Source organism: Crotalus tigris, unplaced genomic scaffold (genome assembly GCF_016545835.1).
Source record: "Crotalus tigris isolate CLP2741 ecotype Arizona unplaced genomic scaffold, ASM1654583v1 scf7180000017573.2180621, whole genome shotgun sequence".
Classification (NCBI taxonomy): Eukaryota; Metazoa; Chordata; class Lepidosauria; order Squamata; family Viperidae; genus Crotalus; species Crotalus tigris.
Genome location: NW_024096483.1, coordinates 1,933,072 through 1,955,928, shown reverse-complemented (window position 1 = coordinate 1,955,928; position 22,857 = coordinate 1,933,072). Strand labels below are relative to the sequence as shown.

The following is a 22,857-nucleotide window of genomic DNA, read 5'->3' as shown; positions in this document are numbered from 1 at the left end:
TTACAAGCTCATTAATTATAAAATAAAAGAACTTCAAGAATTTCAACTGATACAACATTATAACATTTGTATTTTCTGTGATACCTGCAATATTAAAGAAAAAGAATGTTTCATTTAAATTTACATATTTTTATTATTTGGGAGATTTTTCCCCTAAATTTTGTAAACTACATGGAATATATTATCAAGCTATTAATTGACTTTCAACTGATTGATTATGTGCCTTCAAGTACCAAATATTTCAGTACCAAAGAACAAATTATATGTTGATGGTTAAATATATTTTCTGTATTAAGAAAAATGTCTGCAATGTGTGTGTAATGGGATACAATATAGAATAAACATTTCAAAATTTACTTTTTATAAATGAAACTTAGTTCTTAACATTGAAAGATTCCATCTGAAAAGCTAAAACCTTCCTAAAACTTGAAGATTGAAACCTAGATTTTGAAGTTTAAAATAATTTTAAAAATAAAAATATTATAAAGATGTCTGAGAAATAGTATTTGTGGTAAGTGGATAAAAATTACTTTTGTAATAAGTTTTGTTCAGATCAGCTTAAACATTTAGGAATTACTTGATTACAAACTATAATTTTTATATTTTTGTCTGTATGATTTCCACCGGGCATTTTGTCCTTTACCTTCACATGTTTTTATAAAATGTTTTGATTTAATTTGCTACCTATCAAGTTGAAGTCCACGAGTCATAAAAGAGCCAAGGTTACCTACCTCTGGTATAAGCTTACCATCGGAAACTTAGTAATTAAAGCTCAATTTAAATTTGAAACAGCGTTTTGTTAATGGGAATGCCTTACTATTTTTGGTGCTCTATTTTATTAAACTGTTGCTTCATTCTTATTTATCCTGTCATAGGTATGACTTTTGCTCCAGTTCAGAAAATCCGCTAGTTTTGACATCTGAAAGCACTACAGGAAACAGAATCCAAAGCATTACACAAAGAACAGCTCTAATAGAGGGGAAGAACAAGGTATGGCACTTTGGAGAGGGAAATTAAACTTTGGGCATCTTTTTTATGAGTTCCTGCTAAGGTTGAACGGTTGGTCATTAGACTATAATGGTGAAAGCCACTACCAAATTCTAACCTTACTTTAATTACAATATTGTTACTTTATGAAGTAAATCTGACTGATGCAATAGCATCCAGTTCAGTACAGAACATGAATCACACTTGTTCAAAATCAGGCCCTCAGTATCTCTGTGTGTATTGTGATAATAGTACATAACTGATGCAACATCCTTTGTTGGGTAAACAGGTAGTCCTTGACTTATGACCGATTGCTTACTTTAAAGTTACGACAGTCTGCCCTCCTCCAAGGCACTTATAACCTGATTCTAAAGTTCTGATAGATTTCCTTCCCCACTGTGGTCCTATTTCAGGTGCTCTGCAACCAACCCCACTTATAGTTGTTTGCAGCATCTTGTGATCACATGACCACAATCTACAAGGTTTTCTGATAACCGGCTCTACAACCATCAGGACTTTTGATTGTAATGGGCAGGCTCCATTCCAATTGTACATTGAGGATTACATGTATGGCAATAAACCTACTCCAGTCACAACTCAACTTTTGCTTGTATTACGTGACTGTTCACAATGAAGAAGAGAGCTTTGGGAATGCTTAAATTCTCATTTTGATATACTTTTAAGAATAAGCCAAACAAAATGTTATGTAGTAAATAAAATAAATGATCATAAATCCACTTACCACTGTAATTTTTTCTAATAAATGTAAATTCCAAGCCACAACCTCTGAAGCCAATGTATAAATTCCCTTATTTACTGAATAAAGTATTAAGGAATATGATATTATTTTAGTGGCCTTCACCCAATGTCTGGTTCTGGTAGCTAATGAAAATGTTTGCAAGACATTTAACAAAAGAAAAAGTGTGGAAAATGATGTAAATAAAATATGAAATCTTTTCCAGGGTGAAGCAATTGTGAAAAAATATATATTTTATGATTTTAGACAGAAGTGCAGTCAGGATTAAAAGCAAATAGCTGAGAAATGAGTGTGTATTTGTGACTTGCTGGATGAATGGAAGCTGGGAAGCTGGAAGAAAGACAGATAGATATTTTGTCCTGGTAGAGCTTGTACAGAGAACAATATAAATCAATATGAGTTCTTCTTCCCTGTCTATTTTAAATGATTTTATACAAGCAACCAGGCAATTTAATTAGGAAAAAGTGATGCTCTTAATGATAGTGGTTTCCTAGATAACTAGGGACTGGATTTCAAGATTTGAGAGATATGTCTGATCTGGAGAGACTGAACTTCCCTTTAAGAATCACTTTCACAGCATGGGAATCCTTTTTGATGGGACATTGATGTTATACACTAATGACAAGAAAATGATAATGTATTGCCCTCTCCTCTGGACAGAAGTCTGACATTGGTGAAGCATAATCCTCAGTGCTGGATTACTGAAATGTACTGTTTGTGGGGGAGATCTTGAAGATGGTTTGGAAAGTACAAAGAACTGAAAATGCAGCAGTACTGAGAAGTGACATATTGAACAGCTCCTTTGGTTACTAACTGCTTTCTGGACACAGTTCAAGATATTCACCATGCTACAAAATCTTACCTATCTTGACCTAGAGTATTTGTGGAACTGCCTACCTCCATACACTTCTCTTTCCTAAAAAAAAGGGCTAGTCAGTAAATCATAGATCTCCCGATAATGGACACTTAGCTTAATTTGTGGACCAGAAAAAGATGGGACTTCAACTCCCAGAATTCCTGAGCCAGCCATTCTGAGGGGAAAGGGAGAGGTTTCCAAGACGAGCCATGCTGGCTCAGGAATTCTGGGAGTTGAAGTCCACGAGTCATAAAAGAGCCAAGGTTGCCTACCCCTGAAATAGGTCAATCTGACTAGAAACTTTACTGTAGACCAAGAAGAAGCCATACAAAAACAGTTGATTGCTGACTAACAGTGAAAAGAAATACTGTAAATGGCTCAATCCTTCTGCTCTTCAGAAAGTCATTGAACGTTTGGTTATTTGGTTATTTCACCAAGCCTCAGGCTATTTTTGGCTATCCCTTTGGATAAGTAACCATGCTCATGCACATAATTAATAATATTGTTCCAGATTTTAATTTTGGACTATTAGAGGTTAGATATTTGATTTAACTCAAACTGTAGATATGGGAATGTGCCACTCCAGTACTAGGTGATTGAAATGATCTGGTAAGGAAATGAATAAATAGAAACCTTAAAATTAAGAGTCCATTTGCTCATCTTTCTAAATTAAAGGATATTGAGATTGCATTGTCTAACCTGAAGATTGTTGTTCCTATCCCCAGTGTGCACCCTCTGACTTCCAGGTGTAAGCAACAAATATTTTTTATTGATTTGCACCAAATTTCTTAGTGATTTAACCGAATCTCAACAACCCGGGACAAATGGCTAGTGGAGGGAGGTTGTCAGGCAGTGGTCCTCAGTGGAGACTCCCTGCCTCCCTCTGAAAGTGACCCTCTTATTATTGGTTGCTATATGTATTTAAAACTTGACTTGTTTCTGAGATCCAGAGGAAAGTGCCTGATCCTGTCATTTTTGTTGTTATGTTGCTGTTTGCTGTTTTATTATTTTTTAGTATTTGTAAGGCTTAATTTTGTACATTGACTGGGTTTTTTTTTTGTAATACATAAGTTAATTTATAGCTATCATTAACCACCAGGAGGTTTTTGATTGCAGCCAGTATGAGTTCAAATCATCATCAACATGATTATCTGTGCACACTCCCATCCTGTCAAAACTAGGTTCATCTTGCCACATTGAGAACAAGGGGAAATGATTTGTCACAGGCTGAAATAAATAAGCCCCGCAGTGTTTCTCAACCTTGACAGCATTGGAATTCTGGGAGTTGAAGTCCACATGCCTTAAAATTGTCAAGGTTGAGAAACACTGGGCGGCTAGGAGATAATTTAAGTTTAGCATATCATTCTATAAGACAACAGTTTATTTTATTTATTCAATTTCTATAGCCACTCAGTGAAGTGACTCTGGGTAGCTTACAATTCTAAAATTATAAAATAGTTTAAACAATTTAAAAACATTAAAATAATAAAAACATCCACAAAGTAAATTTCTGCTGAAAGAACAAGTTAAGGAAGGAATCATAGAGAAAATATATCTATGTGGTTGCTGAGAACTAACAACAATGTGATGGTACATAATTAATTGAAGAAAGTATTTTAGTGTTTTTGTTTGAGCAGGGCTACTTTTCAATTTATATTGCTGCAGTATTAGGACAGGATTTCTCTCACTGTAATGGCAAAAGATGGGAAGATATTGTCCTAATACTTTAGCATCTCATAGATAAAACTGCATAGAATTTTCCATTATGTTTTTATACTCTTCAGCTGTTTATAGTTGGCCAGGTTAATAATTTTATCAGTGCAATTTTATTCTATGTAGTTACATCTGAACACGAGAGAAACTTATTAAGATAGGAATGCTTAACCATTCCTTATTAACTTGACTGGTTCCACAAAAATATTTTTGTTTTCTTAATTTTGAAACTTTCTGTGATCCTTTAGAAGGGATAGAAAAATTAGAAAATCAGGGTTAGGAAAGTTTATTCAAAGCTTAAAATAGAGGCAAGACTAATTTAAACATTTTCATGCAAGTTGCAGAAAATTATTTCCGTGACTCTTAGTCCCTGCCTGAAGGTTATTTATGTGGGATATAAAATACATAAAATGTATTCCCTTCCTATCGCTGCTGATGAGATAGCAGAGTTACAGACTGATCTGTAAAGACTATTTCAATCCTTGCATGTTAAAACATCATATTTAATGTGAGTTACAACAAGATATGTTATAAAAATGACATTAATCTTAGGAAGAAATATCTATGATACTTCATTCAGTTCAATTCAAGAAGAAACCAGCATGGCTGCACAAAGATCTCTGACAAACTGAAAGACCAAAAGGACAAATACAAAAAATGGAAAGAGGGGCACATAACAAAGGCCAATTATCAGCAGACAGGCAGAACATGCAAAGATGAAGTCAGGAAAGCAAAGGCTTGGAACGAACAAAAACTTGCAACAGAAATCAAGGATAGTAAAAAAAAGTTTCTTCCAACACATTAATAAGAAGAAAAAAGTCAAGGAAACTATAGGTCCACTAAAGAGAGAAGATGGCAAGGAAATAACTCATACTTTGCATCAGTCTTCACATAAAAAGAAACTATAGCCCAACATACCAAAAAAATCACTGCAAAAGACAAACTAGAAACAAAAATTAAAACAAGCAAGAAAATGGTAAGAGAACATCTGTCTGACCTTGATGAGTATAAATCACCGGGACCTGACAGATTACATCCCAGTGTTCTGAAGGAGATGGCAGATGTTATCTCAGAACCATTACACCACATCTTTCATAAATCCTGGAGCACCAGGGAAGTACCTGAGGATTGGAAAAGGGCTGATGTGGTTCCCATCTTCAAGAAAGGGGAAAAAAACGGAACCAGAAAACTACAGACCAATCAGTTTGACATCAATACTTGGGAAGATCCTAGAAAAGTTAATAAAAAAACAGATCTAGAAGCAAACAAATTTGTAACTAGTAGCCAGCATGGGTTCATTAAAAACAGATCATGCCAAACCAATCTTATTTCATTCTTCGATAAAGTGACTAAACTAGTAGACCAGCGAAATGCTGTGGATGTTGTATACTTAGATTTCAGTAAGGCATTTGATAAAGTAGACCACAACTTACTCCTTGGTAAGCTAGAAAAAGGTGGAATGGACAATATCACCACCATATGGATCTGTAACTGGCTGGCAAACCAAACTCAATGAGTAATCCTCAATGGCACTACATCCACATGGAGAGAAGTAAGCAGTGGGGTACTGCAAGGTTCCGTACCTTATCTTCATAAATGACTTAGATGAGGGAATTAAAGGGGAACTCATCAAATTTGCAGATGACACCAAACTGACAGGAGTAGCCAACACCCCAGAAGACAAATTCAGGATCCAAAAAGATCTTGATAAACTTGAACAATGGGCCCAATCCAACAAAATGAGTTTCAATGTGGAGAAAAGCAAAGTTTTACATTTAGGCAGGAAAAATCAAAGGTACAAGTACAGATTGGGCGAGACCTTGCTTAAAAATAGTAACTGTGAGAGGAAGCAACCTAGAATTAAGGAGAAACTTCCTGATAGTGAGGACAATTAACCAGTGGAACACCTTGCCTCCAGAAATTGTGGGCACTCCATCACTAGAGGTTTTTAAGAAGATAGTAGTCACTTGTCTGAGATGGTATAGGTTCTCCTGCTTGAGCAGGGGGCTGGACTAGAAGATCTCCAAGGTCCCTTCCAGATTCTATTCTATTCTATTCTATTCTATTCTATTCTGTTCTATTCTATTCTATTCTATTCTATTCTATTCTATTCTATTCTATTCTATTCATGTGTTTGTTTCTTTATTATAAAAATCTTCCTACATTGGTATTACACTTGTGTGGGCAAAAATCAGTGTTATTTATATATCATAAGAGACCTGTGTGTTTCTTGGATGGCTGTGAATGCTTTGTCTTCTTGGGTCAAAGAATACTATGCATATGAATACTATACAACTGAAACCTGTCTTTGTTTAATTATTAGCTTTTCCTTATAAAAAAGCTGTTATTAAAAAAATCAGAGGAAAGAGAGTGGTTATATAGAGATTATCCAAACACCAGTTGGAAAATATTGGTGACTAATGAAATATTTTTTTAGGATGTACTGTAAAATGTCGGCAGGCTGCTGTTGATGATGGTAGGGAAGAAGGCTAAAACATCAGACAAAAATGTGGTTTGTTTATAAATGTGATGTTTGGGTAAAACAATGACAGCTTCCATTGTTGGCTGTTTCCCTGTTATTAATCACAGCAAAGTTAAAATTTGCTTTGTAAGCAGATCTTCAGAGCAAAACTGTGACAACTCATTAGGGGAATATCTAGATCATCAGTATGAAGTGTATTTTGTGCACTTTAGTCTTTGCAAATTATCAAAATCATACAATGATTTATTTTCCAAGAACTGTTTACCCTCAGTGGCTTCATTTTTCAGACATGTGTTTCTTCTCCAGAATCTTCTTTATCTCTGAACATTCACTAATTGTAAGCATTGGACATAATTTTCAACAATTAAATGGCTATGTGTGCCAAAAATAGATTCTATTTTGCTTATAAAATAATCTGAATGCCAAACTTCTTATTCTTATTTTTTTAACTTGCCACAGGCAAAGTTATTATTAATTGTCTTGCAACTGTATTTAGTATTTAATTTGTAAATAAGAAAGGCAAGAATCTCTTCTTTATCTTAGCTGCTTCTTCATTCTCCAAATGGAATCCAGATTTTCCTGGAAATTTCCTGGCCAATTTTTCTCTCTGACTCAGGGCCTTCATTGTAGCATACCTCATTTGCTGCAGCCTCTTAAGCATGAAATAAAACAAACATGCTAATTTTATATATTAAAATGCAATTACTATGATAAAATAAAAGTCTCTTGGGAAAACTGCTTTCCTCTTAATTGTCCAATTACCACCATAGGCTTTTTCTGAATGAAATTTGCATTTGATTGAATCAGTGTTGTAATTGAACCAATTGCTGAAATTGTTTACACTCTTCAGAAGAGGGGAAAAATCATGTTTTATATATCTTACTTTTTTGTTTACTTTTTATCATTGTGCACTATTTCATTACTTTTATCTTTGTACACTATTTGTAAGCTTTAATAAAATTATTTTAAAAAATTGAATTACATTAGAGATATTGTTTAGCTGGATCTGTGAAAAACAGCTCAAATGTATAAGTATAAAATTATTTTTTCTTTCACAGACTGCTAGCATCTTGGTTGTGGCTGAATCCAGAACATCTGGAATCTACAGCTGCATAGCATCCAATAAAGTGGGAAAGGACAAAAGAGACATCAGTTATTTTGTAACAGGTGAAGTACATTTCATGCTCCAATAATTCATATGACATTTAGTTATATTGGGTTTTTTTGCCATTTTGTGATTAATGAATAGCTATGACAGATGTGACAACTAGATTTAATATTATTTAAGTGCTAATGTTTTGGCTTGTAAATATAATCAACAGCTAATATAATCAGGCATCCCTCTTAAATGCAATTATCAAAGAAGTTGCTTTGAACAGAGGAAAAGTAAGCCATGGGACCCTGTGGTCCTGCCAAGAAAGGAAAGCTTTTTAAATCAGTTTCAGACTCAAGTAGGTCTTGCTATGGGCTTAAAAAAAGTAGGGTATAAGAAAAGCATCTGTGTGAAATTGTTCAAGCTTAAGCTAGTGTAATTAGCTAGCATTTTCTCCTCCCAATCAGCTGAAGAAAAAAAAACAACTAAATGTTCTGGTTTACTAGGGAACAAGAAGAACAACAACAAAAAATATCTTTAAACTAATGCCAATTCAAAATGCTGATGGCTGTGAACAAAAGGCCAGGATGCTAAAAAGGATTTCCTTTCAGTGTATTCAAAATAGATACTTTGGGGCTAGACTGATTGCTAGAGGTCTGTTAGCTTTTCAACAACTTTTAAGTTTGTTTTTATTTTAAGTCTGGCAAAACCAGAGAGAATGCTAAGGTGGGGACAGGAACATAGGGGGGAGCGGTTAAAAAGGCCATTCTCTTTTGAGACTGCTACTCTGTACTGTCAATTAATTAGAATGAAATCTAGTTGAACTTGGCCTTTCCCAATTTTCCACCACATTTGTGAGGAGAAATGCTGGGCAAATATTTTCTATCTATATTCTATATTTTATATTGTCTTTTAAATTTTTAAAAGATGGAGTTCTTCTTGGTGATAGCAGTTGTTTTGCTACAATAAAACACAGAGGGGCCCTTCAGATTTAATGGAAAGCAAAAATTCAAGATTTCCATTTGCTGGAGAAATATTATGCAATGTATGAAAGACAAGATATTCAGCCAATCCTTTGGCCGCTTTGTAATTAAGTAGAGGCAAAGACACTATGTGCTATTCCTAAGACGTTCTCCAAATTCCCTTCTTCTTTCAGGGTATATCAAAAGCAAATCTTCGTTCAGCAAACTGAACAAGAAAGTATAGTTATAGAAAAAAATGTGGAGGGTTGTGTTTTTTTGCTAGCTATTAGCCAAAATGCAGGGTATCTCACCAAGATGATATGCTCCACCTGGTGAGGGTTGATTATAGATCAGTGTGGATCCCTGAATTATTCTTTTAACTAGTTTGATTATGAATTTGATGTAGAAAAATCTTTATTAATTCCATTAATTAACTCCTCTAGAAAGAAACAGAACTATTCAAAGGAGTAGACAAAATAGAAAAAGATATCAATTGACCACAACTTAGTGCTGTTTTAATATTTTTTCTGTGATTAGGGTTCCCCCCCCCCTCGTTGTCTACTTAAATTAGCCTTCATGAATCTGAAGCTTTTGTTTTAAGTAGATTTTTTCACTTTAGGGACTTCATAATAATCAAAGTTACCATGGCTTTCTTAGCTATCTCTGAATGTTGAATGGTTCATTCTCTATTTTCCACAGACTCCACCCTTTCACTCTGATCCTTCCCCTATTTGTTGGGCTGTTTTGCTGGCACGCAGCAGGACCCTGGGTGGGTTTGCAATTACTGAGGGTGAGACAGGAACAGTGTAGCCTTATCTCCCGGCTGACCAGTGTCACTAAAGGCATTTTATTTTGAGATTCCTGATGGTGCTTGGCAAAGATAAACAAAATCTTCCATCAGGAAACCTGGGAGCGATTTCCACAGGAAGTTTCAAATCACTAAAGTAAATATAACTCTTTTACATTATTCCAGCCACTCACTATTCAACTAGTCTCAGATTTTAACACTGTGAGGTGCTAAAAAAAAGTATCTTTTTAGTAAACGCATATTAAAATGTATGTCTTTTTTTCTCCTTTCTTTCTAATAAAATAAATTGTTTATTATGCCTATTTTGCATTCACCATTTTAAATGATGTAATATATCATTTCAAAAATTACATTATCAAATGCATAATGTGCAAAGGTGGATTAGAAGTGACATTTCTTCAGGAAAAGCAAACTGACTCTCCCACAATGTTTTGATAGTACTGTTCTTAATCCCCTATCAATGGTCACCACGGATGAGGCTGGTAGTTTCCAAAACCAGGTACTGGCATGTTAAAGCATTTCAGAAATGTTTGAGCATCGTAAACCTCTCCCCAGAAAAATATGTTACCTGGCCCTCCATTAAATCATAAGAATTGATTAAATTATAATTGTAGAAATCAAATAGCATCCCCAGAAGTATTATTAAGGATTACTTTCAATACAGAAAAGTAATTCTTTTACTTTTGTATGTTTCCATAATGGAATACTTCTGAACATGGTTTTTGACAGTGTAATTTCACATTTTTGTAAAATTTTACAAAATTTGCAAATAGAAACTTTAGCTTTCCTCCACAACTACTCATTGCAATTCAGGTTCCAAGAAACTTTTCTGTGATCAGAAAAAGATTTTGATTTTTGATATTAACTTTGTATATAATAGAAAAGAACGACTAGTGGCAATGCAAAGCATTAACTGTTCTCCTTCAAAACCAGGGTATTCAGATTTTGCCTTAAGCAAGGGTAGATACGTAGTGATAAAAATAGCGATAAGAAAAGTGGAAAGCCCATATGCTTTGTCAGAAATAAAATAAGCATATATTTTAAGCCCTTTACATATTGAGTCTTTGATCATAATGAATACTCACCAAATATCACTCTATGTTTCATCCAGTTTATTTCTGTTAAAATATGCAATGCATCATTTAAAAAAATTCCCATTATGTCTTCCATTTACTCAATAATTACACTCACCACCATTTAATTTCAGCTCCAGGAAGGATACTCGGACTATGTTCTAGAAATTGTATCTTTTTTCAGATTTCCTGTGAACTAAAAGAGTGCTTTGGTTTTTGACAGATATACCAAATGGATTCTCTATTAACTTGAAGAAAGCACCTGTTGAAGGACAAACGCTAGTGTTGTCATGTCTAGCCAACAAATACCTATACAAAGACCTCACCTGGCTTTTACCAAGGACAGCTAACAACCAAACAAGAATTAAAAAAGCCATTGTGAAGGAATATTCTGTGGAGCTCCCTCTCATCATCAAGAACATTTCGCTTGAACACTCAGGCACCTACATCTGCCGAGCAAGAAACCTATACACTGACAAAGATGTGCTTCAAGAGAAAAACGTTACCATCAGAGGTGAGCGCTGTAACAAAAAGGCTGTTTTCTCACGGATCCACAAATTTAAGAGCGCAAGGAATGATTGTACAACACAACACAATGTAAGCCAATAAAGGACTAACTAAAAAGTGACACTTCACTGATATAATCTTGATTGACCACTACTGTATACTTCCAAATATGGAGGTTTGGACATAGGAGGAGTAACAATGCCAAAAAAAGAAAGAAAAGAAAAAGGCCTCCACCCCAAAGTAAACAAAAAAAAACTGTCCCTAAACCTGGGCTTCCAATTTGGCTCAGAAAGTCCTATTCTACTTTGACAAAGATGTGGAAGTTGGAATTTGGGAGAGTTCCCCAACCCCCTGCATTGCATTTTGTGTGTTATGTTGTATTGTTCTTTGCAGTCTCCCACCAAGTGCTAATGAAAAACTTTGGAACCAGCCTGTCTTCGGCTTTGATATTCAACCTCCTCTCAAGTGTCAAAGCTGTATAAACTGAAAACTTTTTTAAAAAAAAAATAGAAAGACTGCTGCCTTTGGTCAACATTGGACGCTTTATAAGTTAACTTTGGTGCAGGATAAGCACAGCTCAGTTTGAGAGATTGACTGGACTATGGTATTATTTACTTTAATCTGCTCTTTGTGGATTTATAAATATTGCCTGCTGAGCAAGTTCTTATGCTTATTTATTTTAATTCATTTTTCTACCTTAAATACACTCATCTTTTTTTAAAAAATAATTTTTCTCAGGGAAAGCTCTGAGGAGGATCTAAAATGAAAAATAACATGTTGAAATTAGGCATCGTTTGCATCAATTAAACTATTTAAATCCATCAAAATTGGACTCATTTTCTTAGAGGAAATAGATTGTGGGAGATTTCCATTGCATCTCCCTTTGCTTTCCTTTCAAATAAATCACAATACTATGTTAAACATGTGTTGACATGAATGGGAAAAGTCTTCATTGACATTATAATGAAGAAATATGTAACTGTTAAAACTAACTTAATAAAGAGAACTACCACATTTACCCTTACTAATAAGGTTTCAATCATCACAGCAAATATTTAATGTATTTAAAGTTAAGGCTACTAGTATATGTATGTATCTGTGTATGTACAGTATGTATGTGTATGAAACACACACACATACATATTGACACAGACACACACACATCATTTCTTTTTCATTTTCAAATGGTAATAAGATTTCTAAAATGACTAAACTACTGCTAGAGAATTAAAAACAATCTATCGTTACTTTTAAATGTTTCTTGTCAGTCTCTTTTGTGATTTTATTTCAAGATTTCCTTTGTAATATAAAATCTATATAAGAAAGAGTCTACTATTTTGAATAGATCTGATAACTTTATTTTTTTACAATGTGTACCTATTATGTTTTGGATGGGTGTTCATTTATGATTAATTATTATATAGAAATTTTAGCCAAACATGTGGGAATGACAATAGCAAGAGCAAAAATGGAAACAAACCTGCCTTTGCAATGAAAATGGAGGGGGGGGGTTGTCAACATGATGGTTTCTTATGCCTGAGAACTCACCCACCCATTTCCTTCTTTAAGGTAGCAGGACCGTGTCTCACAGCCAAGCTGGCCGTTCACGTGGGAATTGCTTTTGTCAAATGGTTGGGGTAAACAATAGCATTTCCCCATCATACCAGTTTTGTAAAGTCCAAAACGGGATGAAAACAATTAGCTACCTGGAAGTTGTCAGAGTGAAGGAAAGAATAATGGTTCCTCTTTTGAAATTTTGCCTGTATCCTACCTTTTATAAAGCCATTTTTTCAGTATTATCCAGAAACTATTTATGTTCCTGTAAAAGAAGAATTGGTATCTATTTTTAATATGATGAAAGCCAATCTTATTCCTAGTAACTGCATGACAGCTTATTTTAGTGCATTCTAGAGGAGGAAAAAAGAAAAAAAAGAAACAGGATTGTGAATTTTATAGATGGGGGTCCCCAAAGACAAATTTGCAGAAACCTGAAAATTAGACTTTAGGGGATTGCATAAAGAACATCTTTAGCTCTAGCAGAGCTAAAGAACAGAGTAGAGAATAAGTGCAGAGTGCAAAATTCAATCCACCCAAAAACTGATTTTAGACCAGTTAAAAAGATGAATTGAAAAGCAGGCACATAGGCTTATTTTATAAAGTGCTATTAAGATTAGAGCTTAATATTTAATACTGACTTAAGCTATGAATTCAAAAATGCTCCATAGAACATCATAGACATAGGAGGGGATACTGTTTCTGTTTTTTGGAGCTGGAAAATTTATAAAAATAGCTATGAATTACAACGGTAGCTACATATTTTTTCCTGCATTGTTGCTTATGTTGAAATTTATAATACAGTACAATCTCTGTATTCCACAGTGATGCCACCGAAGGCAAAGTGTTTAGACAAGCCTCTTTTAAAGTCCCCCCCCCACTCCCCATGACCAGTACTAAATCATGCACATATACCGGAACATACAAATTTTGTCTTCTCTGAATGATTTAGCATTGCATACAGGATTGGACAAACTCTGCATATTAAACTTCAAATGTGTTTTTTACTTATTTAAAATGGAGCTGATCATATGTCACTTCATAATGCAATATTAAAAAATAATTTTAAAAAATACAAAAAAGATGGGAGGGCAGACGTTTTTAACATAAAATAGCATTTTATTTGTTGACCATGTTTACGGGGAGAGAATTTCTTTTTTGTGTCAGGGTTAATTATTTTTCTCTGTCTGGCTACTGAAGACATGGGATCAACCGTACTATTGTAACAGAGGACTTTATACCATGCCTGAGTTCCCCTTCATGTTTCTGGGATCAGAGAAGCTACAGTTTACTAGTAATTTCTTTAGTGAAGAAGTTCATTTTTGATTTTGTATAGAATAGCCAGATTGGTTGCAACTGAAATCAAAGAAAGATTGGTACTAAAGTGGAAATACCTAGGCAATTCTAAAGATCTTTTGGAAAATTCCTAAACTTAAAATCAGAAAATGTACATGTAACAATCAGGAAAACACCAAATTCTTACTTTAACCAATTATTTAAAAACTAGCTAGTTATGGTAACAGCCTTACTAAAAGTAATGCAACCTAGTTTAAAGTAAAGAATTGTTTCTTGATATGTGTATGGCTACAAACAAATTAAACTTAATCAAAAAAGTATCTAGATTGTGTGACTCTTTTTTCTAACTCATACTACTTGCCTCATTTGCACTGTTCTGTATAGTAATCCTATAGAATACAAAATTCATATATGTGGCAAAATTCATATCCTTTTGTAATGGATATATTTTCAAAACATGATTTTATATATGGCTAATTGAATAAATAAAAAATATAATAAATGAAAATATTTCCAGGTGCATCACTGGTAATTAGGAGACAACAGATAAAATGCAAGCTCCTTTATTTTTTCATAATTAACTAGTTTAACAAAAGAATTCAATAGCTTGTACAACAATTACCTTTCATAGAAATATAAATAGAAGATATTCAGTATTTTTACTATACAGTTCAAAAGGTCTTCACCATTTAAAGTTATGCTATGCAAACAAACTAATGTATGCTAAAAGAAACTGCTGGCTGGTTACATAACAACAATCAGTTCATAGTTTAATGGATCCTCTGTAGAGAAATAAAGATTTTGTTCAAGTAACAGAAGTCATTTTAAGAAGCCATATTTTTAATGTTCGTTTTCAACATTTTTGTGAATAAGTAGTAAATAAAACTTTTAAGAGAATATACAGATATGATTCTCATAAATACTTGGTTTGCTGTAATTAGGGACAGAATAACCTATCGGTTCTTGGTAGGAGTCTGAATCTCCTACAAAAAGAGGAAGTATCCATTGTAAGAACAGCTCAGATGCTGACCTTGATCCCATCACATTGGAACATAACACTGTCAACATAAAAACATTCCTCATTGTTACACTAAAACTCTATGTGAAAGTTTTGTAACAGGAGCATTTGAAGAGATAGTCAAAATGACACTTCAGAACCATTTCTTTTTTTATTTTTCTGTTGCATTTTTCAGAAATGATCTGTTTGTATGCAAAGAGTATGCAGGATCATACAAAGATAATGAATAGGAATAGAGTATCCAAGTTTTATGGTTTTGTGTCAGAACAAGAATACGCAAAGCTGCCTGAAACTTCATGATAATCAGGAAAATAAATGTAACATCTGAAATGTTGAATCATTTAGTGCAGGCATGTCAAACTGCCGGCCTGCGGGCCGGATGCGTCACACCAAAACTGCACTCACCCCATTGCTGGCAATGGGGAAAAAGTCATGATACATCGCATGACATCATATGACGTTGCGAGTTTGACATGCCTGATTTAGTGTGACTGCTGGTTAAAACATCCTATATGGTGATCAATGACCATTCAAAGAAACAAATTCAACTCTATACAGATTATATTAGCATTGGACAACCATTTGTTTGAAATGGTATAGGGTTTCCTGCTTGAACAGGGGTTGGACTAGAAGACCTCCACGGTCCTTCCAATTCTGTTATTCTGCATATATCGGATATTATATTTGACATATGTATATTTTTTTAAAAAAAAACTTGAATTATATGCCACATGCATGCATAGAAACATATAATAAGTTTTTTTATCCACCTATTAAGTCTTTCCCAAGAACCTGGAATAGGCAGATATTGTTTGATGCTGTTAAAGGTGTCATCCCAGGGTGTAAGCTATTCCATGTAAAGCTAATTTAATATTATTATTGGATCAGTTGTACCAATCCACAACTTATAAAAATCATTTACAACCCTTTATAAGATCATCATACTTCACTTGACATACAAATATGTTACACAGTAATTAGCAATATGATTGCACTGACAGTATTAATAGTATAGTGCTGTATTTCTGATTATTATGCATTTCTTTCGCTTCCATTATTAATCTTCTATTTTTTTATGGAGAATTTACTGTTAAATTGGTGCAAAAACACTTGCCAAATCTTACAGCTATGCTCATTTGTCTAGTGCTTTTTATTCCTATTAATAAATGATTACAAGTGAAAGAAAATGCATTTAGGCATCCTATCCTATCCTATCCTATCCATCCTAAAAATATAGTCCTAACCTATGCATGAATATTTAGAGGTAATATCGTATCTTTCAGCGGAATATATTATGTGGTTATGGAAAAATATTGAATTTAGCACTGAGCGTGCAGTTTGATTACACTTTTTCATATATGCAATAAAAAATAAGCACAAAGCAACAATATGTCTTGCATTCTCTGTTCTGTATTTCTCATTTTCTTCTACTGATATGGGAATGGTGATTTTCTATGAAAAATCTGAGATACTTGTATAAGCATGTAGAAGACAAACTGGAAAACAACCACAATGTAGAACAGGCAATTGGAATAAAAAAGAAGATGATGCCAGGGCACTAGGAATGTACTAATTGATTTGTTAATATGTTTTGTAGCTCAGGAAGCCCCATATCTCCTTCGGAATGTCACTGATCAGGTGGTCAACACCAGCCACTCTCTTAACCTGCAGTGCTCTGTACATGGTGTGCCAGAGCCCCAGGTATCATGGTATAAAAACAACAAACAGATACATCAAGAATCAGGTGAGTGCAGCACCCATTGATTTTTGTTTCTACATAAGATTCCTTGCATTTTTTTTTGCCTCACATGAAATAATATAACCAATGTCTCCTGCAATATTGAGCTATAGATTACAAGTGGAACTGCTTCTAAATCAATTCAGAAACCTCTTCTTCATTAGCCTATATTTGACTCAAAGTTTAGCTTAGTCTTTATTTCACATGTGTGTATGTGAGAGAGGAAAAGGGAGGAGGAGATGGAGGGAGATAATATGTGAACATACTACATGTTTCAAGTATTTACTAACTTGAACCTTCTTAAATTTTACCCTTGCGCTAGAATATTCACATTGCTTTGCTCCAATATAATGTAAAGTTCTTAGGACATAGCCCAAGAAAGAAAAGAGTGCCAAAATCTCTGTCATTTCAATCATGTTTGTTAAACATGTTTTTGCATAAAAACACACCTATAGAAGAAAAAAAATCAATCATAAACTGTAAGTTTTTTATTCACAGGAAGGTCATAGATAAATGCTTGGAATCCACCTCCAAATAATTTTGGCTAAAGTCTGTCCCCAATGCCGTTTTTCATAACCCTCAATCAGGTGCCCAAATTCTACTTAATAGCCACCTGTCATCAAAAGTCATCAACTACTTTCATTATTGTTCATGAAATACACATATTTCATTATTAATTATACCAAAGAACACAATTCACATTAGTATTTGCATGCATATTTAACATAATAATCTGGTTTTATACTTCATTGTATAAAGACCCACAGTTGGACATGCCACCAGAGATAAGGGATAATAACTAATTCAATCTGATTAGAACTCGGTACAAAGGATACAGTACCATTATTATCTTAAGGTCAAGCCTATGTCAAACCTATGATATTTATATTTCAAGCATCCAAGAATATTTATCAGGAGACATCTGCCTCTCATCCTGGGCAAATTTATTTGTGCTGATTTCTCTAAAATTATATTCAATGGATAGAAATATTGTTGGCAGGGATGGGCTGATGATTGTTTTCTAGTTCAGAAAGACCCTCCATGGAAGATCATCTTCTAGATTCAGAGCTTCACACTTGTCAGCCATATATTTCCTTTGTTAAAAAAAGGGAAGGAAGTTCATCTTTCTTTCTTTTTTTTTCTTTTTTTTTGAAAAGAGGGGCCCACATTAATCCCAATTGTCCTTTCCAGCTCATATAATTGCCTGTGGTAACATCAATTACTTCCATATCACAAGAAAACATTACAATGTCTTTGTTTTGCAGGGCGTATCACAACTTTGGGACTGGTTTATAACTCCAACATCCATGATAATAGGATTTTCTTTGACTGGTTACTCTCTGTGTTTATGACCTACTCATTTTGAATTTTTCCAATTTTGCAGGTATAATATTAGGGCCAGGAAATCAGAGTCTGTTGATTGAAAGAGTGCAAGAGAGTGATGCTGGATCCTATCAATGTATAGCCACTAATCTGAAAGGAATGGTGAAAAGTTCAGTCTATGTTACAATACAAGGTAATAAAGCCTTAAACCATGATTTTTGTTGCTTGATTTTTGCTGCTTGATCTCTCCTGAAATTCCCAACTGATTTCCATATAGGAGATCTTGTTCTTCATAGAAAAGCAGGTAAGGAGCATCTTATCTAGGACATGCTGCTTTTATTTCTGTTGAATAAAGCTTTAGCAAAGGAAATGCACTAGGTCAACAAGACAGCTAACGGGAAACACTTAATCAGAATGTGTTTATATTGACCTGAAAATAAGTTTTGTTGCATTCCAACAAACAAGAGTCAGAATAGAAGGAGTATGTATATTTAGCCTCATTGCTTGCTTCACTTCCTGCTCCAGATTATAAACTGAGTGACCTATTTGATTCATCTTAGAGTTATTTTCTGTTTTCTTCTTTCTTTCATTCATTAAAACTGGTAATCTGTATGCTTTTGTTTGAGAATTGTGGCTTCCGAGTAGTGTCACAGGTCCAATACAGGTTGCTGGTTACCACCCTACGTGGCACAGGACCAGACTATTTGTGGGATTGTCTCTCCTCCCTTATTTTTATATACCACACTGGGTCTGTCAGGATGGCCATGCTCCAAATCCCATCCACCAACTCATGCCAACTTCTTGGACTCCAAAGTCATATCTTGTGGAACCCCCAGTGATTGGGAGCACCTGACCCTGTTAGCCTTTTTTAAAGATACGTTTCCCCAGGTGTCTGGGCCAGGAAATTAGGTATTATTGCTTATTGTTTTAGGGGTTACCTTTTAACCCCTAAACATTTGCATGCTATCCAGAATCAGTTTTAACATTTGCATGCTGTCCAGAATCACTGTTGGAAGATGGGTGGTTCTAGACATCGTAAAAATAAATAAATGTCCATCCCATCTTATCAGAAAATTTTTTAAAAAATTAGGCGGGAACTTTTGAATGGTTGATAGTGCTAGGATATGTCAACAACTTTATAATTATTTTATCCTGTCCATTCAGGATAGTTAGACAGCAGGAACTATGCTCCCACTTTTTAACAGTTTAGAAGAAAACTGTTTTCTGGATTTGTTTTATTATTAGCTGAATAATTTTCCAAATGTTGGAATATTTTATATATATCTCTATCTACAAACACACACATGCATCTCTTTGATGGAAGATAAGAACATTCCATGTGCCTTCGGCCACATGACCAAGGAAAATGTCTTCAGACAATGCTGACTTTCTTGGCCAAGAAATAGATAAGCACCCTAGAATCAGACATGACTGGAAAGGGAAACCTTTACCATCTCTCTCTCTCTCTCTCTCTCTCTCTCTCTCTCTCTCTCTCTCTCTCTCTCTCTCTCTCTCTCTCTCTCCCTCCCTCCCTCCCTCCCTCTCTCTCTCACTATCTAATCTATGAGTATTTCCTTTCTAACTTGGTGTTGCTACTCTTGAAATTATTCATCGCTCCAGTAACTTAAGTATAGTGCAGCCCTGTGTTTTGAGTCTGATCAGGTCATATAAACAAGCATATTATAAGCTAATGAATTGTCTATCTATGTGACTGCCAAGCCAGTACATATATTTTATAAGGAGGAATAAGACCAGGAGCTTCAATGAGATTGTATCAATGAATTGTCCCCATGCTTGACAGATTTATTAAAAAAAAAAAACCAACAGTTTCTGATTCAGAGAGGAAGGAAACCGTCTGTTCTTTTTATTTCCTTAAAAAAAATAGTACTGACTACTATTTTTGTGTCAAAAAAAGGATGATGACTGAGCAGGATTCAGCAAGTGCTTTCAACAATTAAGTGCCCTAATCTTGGAATATTTCTAGAGTAGAAGACTGGAAAACATGGAAGTGACACTCCACCTATTAATTATTTATAAACTTGTTAGTCTCTTTCAAGTTAGGGACCATTAAGAAAGGGATGAAAAATAAAACTGTGAATAATAAAACTCTTTTGCAAAAAAAATGTGATGCAGCCATGCTTGGATTACTGAATGAGATCCAAGTGGGAAAGAGAAGAAAAAAGAAGAAAGAAAGAAAGAAAGAAAGAAAGAAAGAAAGAAAGAAAGAAAGAAAGAAAGAAATGGGTGGGAGGGAGGCAAGGAGTGAGAGAGGGAGAAAAAATATTGAAAAAGAACAAAATCAGGAGGTTGGAACATAAAAAAGATTATTTATGAATAAATGACGGTTTGCGTAAAGATCGATACATAGGGATTCCATCATATTCTACTGCCAGATTGTAAAAAAAAAAATCCTATCTTCGAATAAGTATTTTTTTATTTATAATAATTGCATTGAAGTTTACAGATTGCCTACATCATAGCCAAATTCTGTGCACCATGTAAAATCCAATATGAGATCATGAGTCCAGAATTCTGCTTACACATCTATCCAATAAATAAATAAATAAAAATAAAAAATGAGATAGTCCATTCACATTTGACATATTCCCATAAAAATGTGAAATTGACTATATTCATCTCAAACTTTACTATCCTAATTTCTACAAAGGAAAGCTGTGATATAAAACTTGAAAAATAAATATGTGAAAGAATGATTATGTTTCCACTATATGTATTTTTAAAGTTGTGAGTGTTTTCAGTGTGGAAGAGAGAAAAGGATTGTTAGGGGCTATATATCTACAGGAACACACATTTTCTCTATGAAAACATTTACACTTTGCATGTTCTATTTAAAAACTAGGAGAATAACCTATGCCAGTTGTAAAACTACTAAGGAAAAGGATGTGAATCAGAAATACATCCTAAAAACAGTAGTCACAATGGCAAAGATATCTTAAAATAAAATTAAAGACTTTGGGTTAAAGATGGGCACATAATATAATGAAAGATCAAATAATTTAAACCAAAAAAAAAAAAAAGACATCAGGTTCTTGTCCAAGTGAGCCTTACAGTTGGGATGGCAATTCAGACATACCGGGTCATATTTGAAAACCATTCCTACCTATATTCACAAACCACTTCAGGAAGCAGAAAGACTTGGATGGAGAGTCTGAAAAAAGTTTTCTCAGTCTGACCTACGTAAGGACCTGAACTTTTCATGCATCTACAGCAATAAAAGCTTCTGGCCTTTTCGTGTTCTGCCTTTTAAGAGATCCCAGATCTGATGGTCTTAGACTTTGAAGAGTTGCTATAGCCAAATGTTATATTATTGGTTTAATTGGGACAGAAACTTGGCCCAGATTAAGATTTAATTTTCAAGTGACTCTGAATTACTGTAGGCTAGTGTTAGGTGTAATAAACATTTATTCAGGTTTCTAATTTTTCACACACTCTGATAAGAACTATAGTATACCAGAAATGATTATAAGTAGGAATCTGATTAATACTATGAAGATGTTGCTTTAGAAACAAAATAGTTGAAGGAAACCAAGAATGTGACTGCCCCTTCAAAAATTCACTTAAAATAGGCATTATAGACCTCTGGGCTAGTCAAGAACCCCACAAGGAAGACATTAATCATCCATCTTTCTTTTGCCAAGAATGACAGTGGATTGGAAGACTGAACAGCAAGACACATTCCTGGAAAATCATATTCCAGATCTGCCTGTTCCACTGCTTGCTCAGCAGATGTTCTGTCCTAAACTAAAAGGACGTTTGAAAAGAACGTCAGAGTTGCAGGAGGTTTTACAGAAATTGCATATATTATTGGGATACAACCACAAGAAGTACAATAAATATTTTACTGGGGATGTATGAAGAGAATTATGTTATAATTATTTTTTTCCTTCAATTTAAATTCCACTTTTTCTTTCTTTCCCCTTTTTTCTCACACCTCTTCAGTCATTCATAGTGATTTGTATGTGTTCTTATAGCACTTGATCCTGCAGAATCTGATCAGGCTATGATCACACAGAACATCTTATTTAAGGATTATAGCTTTTGAAATATGCAGCTGGGATCAGAACCAGTGTGGTGTAGAGATTGAGGTGCTGGCCTAGGAACCAAGAAACTGTGAGTTTTAGGCCTACGAGCTGGATGGCTTTCTGCCAGTCAGTCTTTCTCGGTCCAACTCACCTCACAGGGGTGTTGTTGTGGGGAAAATAGGAAGAGAAGGAAGAATTACTAGGTATGTTTACTGCCTTGAGTTACTCATAAAGGTGGGATAAAAACCATCTTTTTAAAATTAAATAAATAAATCTATTACTGATGGAGAATGCTAATGTCAACGCTGCAAATACTGTATATTCTTGCTTTGACAATATGCAGAACTGTCTGGTGTTTTTAGAGTTAATGCAGAACATAAGAGAGAGGAAGGAAACCTTTGACCTTCACACTAATTGGATAAGTGATATATGACAGCTAATTTAGGGAGGGAACATGCTGATAATTTAACTGCTCAGAAGAAGAGAACTTAGATCTTAGTATAGACCTGTGCTGACATTTTGAACCAATAAAAGACTTTTAGGGAAATCAATGCCTGGAAGTTTTTTGAAGTGTTTCATTAGCCGGAACCATAACAGCTAACATATATACATAGCAACAAGTGAGCAAGTAACCACTGAGTAGCAGA

At 34.4% G+C, this 22,857-nt stretch overlaps 1 protein-coding gene across 2 annotated transcripts in view; it reads left to right on the top strand.

Annotated features, from left to right (window-relative positions):
• Positions 1–22,857, top strand: part of FLT1 (fms related receptor tyrosine kinase 1) — a 116,387-nt gene that overhangs the window by 56,947 nt on the left and 36,583 nt on the right. For both annotated transcript variants that reach the window (XM_039356916.1, XM_039356923.1), the window contains exons 11-15: positions 876–990; positions 7,854–7,962; positions 10,955–11,245; positions 16,704–16,850; positions 18,229–18,360. In XM_039356916.1, the coding sequence (XP_039212850.1) occupies positions 876–990; positions 7,854–7,962; positions 10,955–11,245; positions 16,704–16,850; positions 18,229–18,360 (794 nt within the window). The remainder of the gene's footprint in view (positions 1–875; positions 991–7,853; positions 7,963–10,954; positions 11,246–16,703; positions 16,851–18,228; positions 18,361–22,857) is intronic.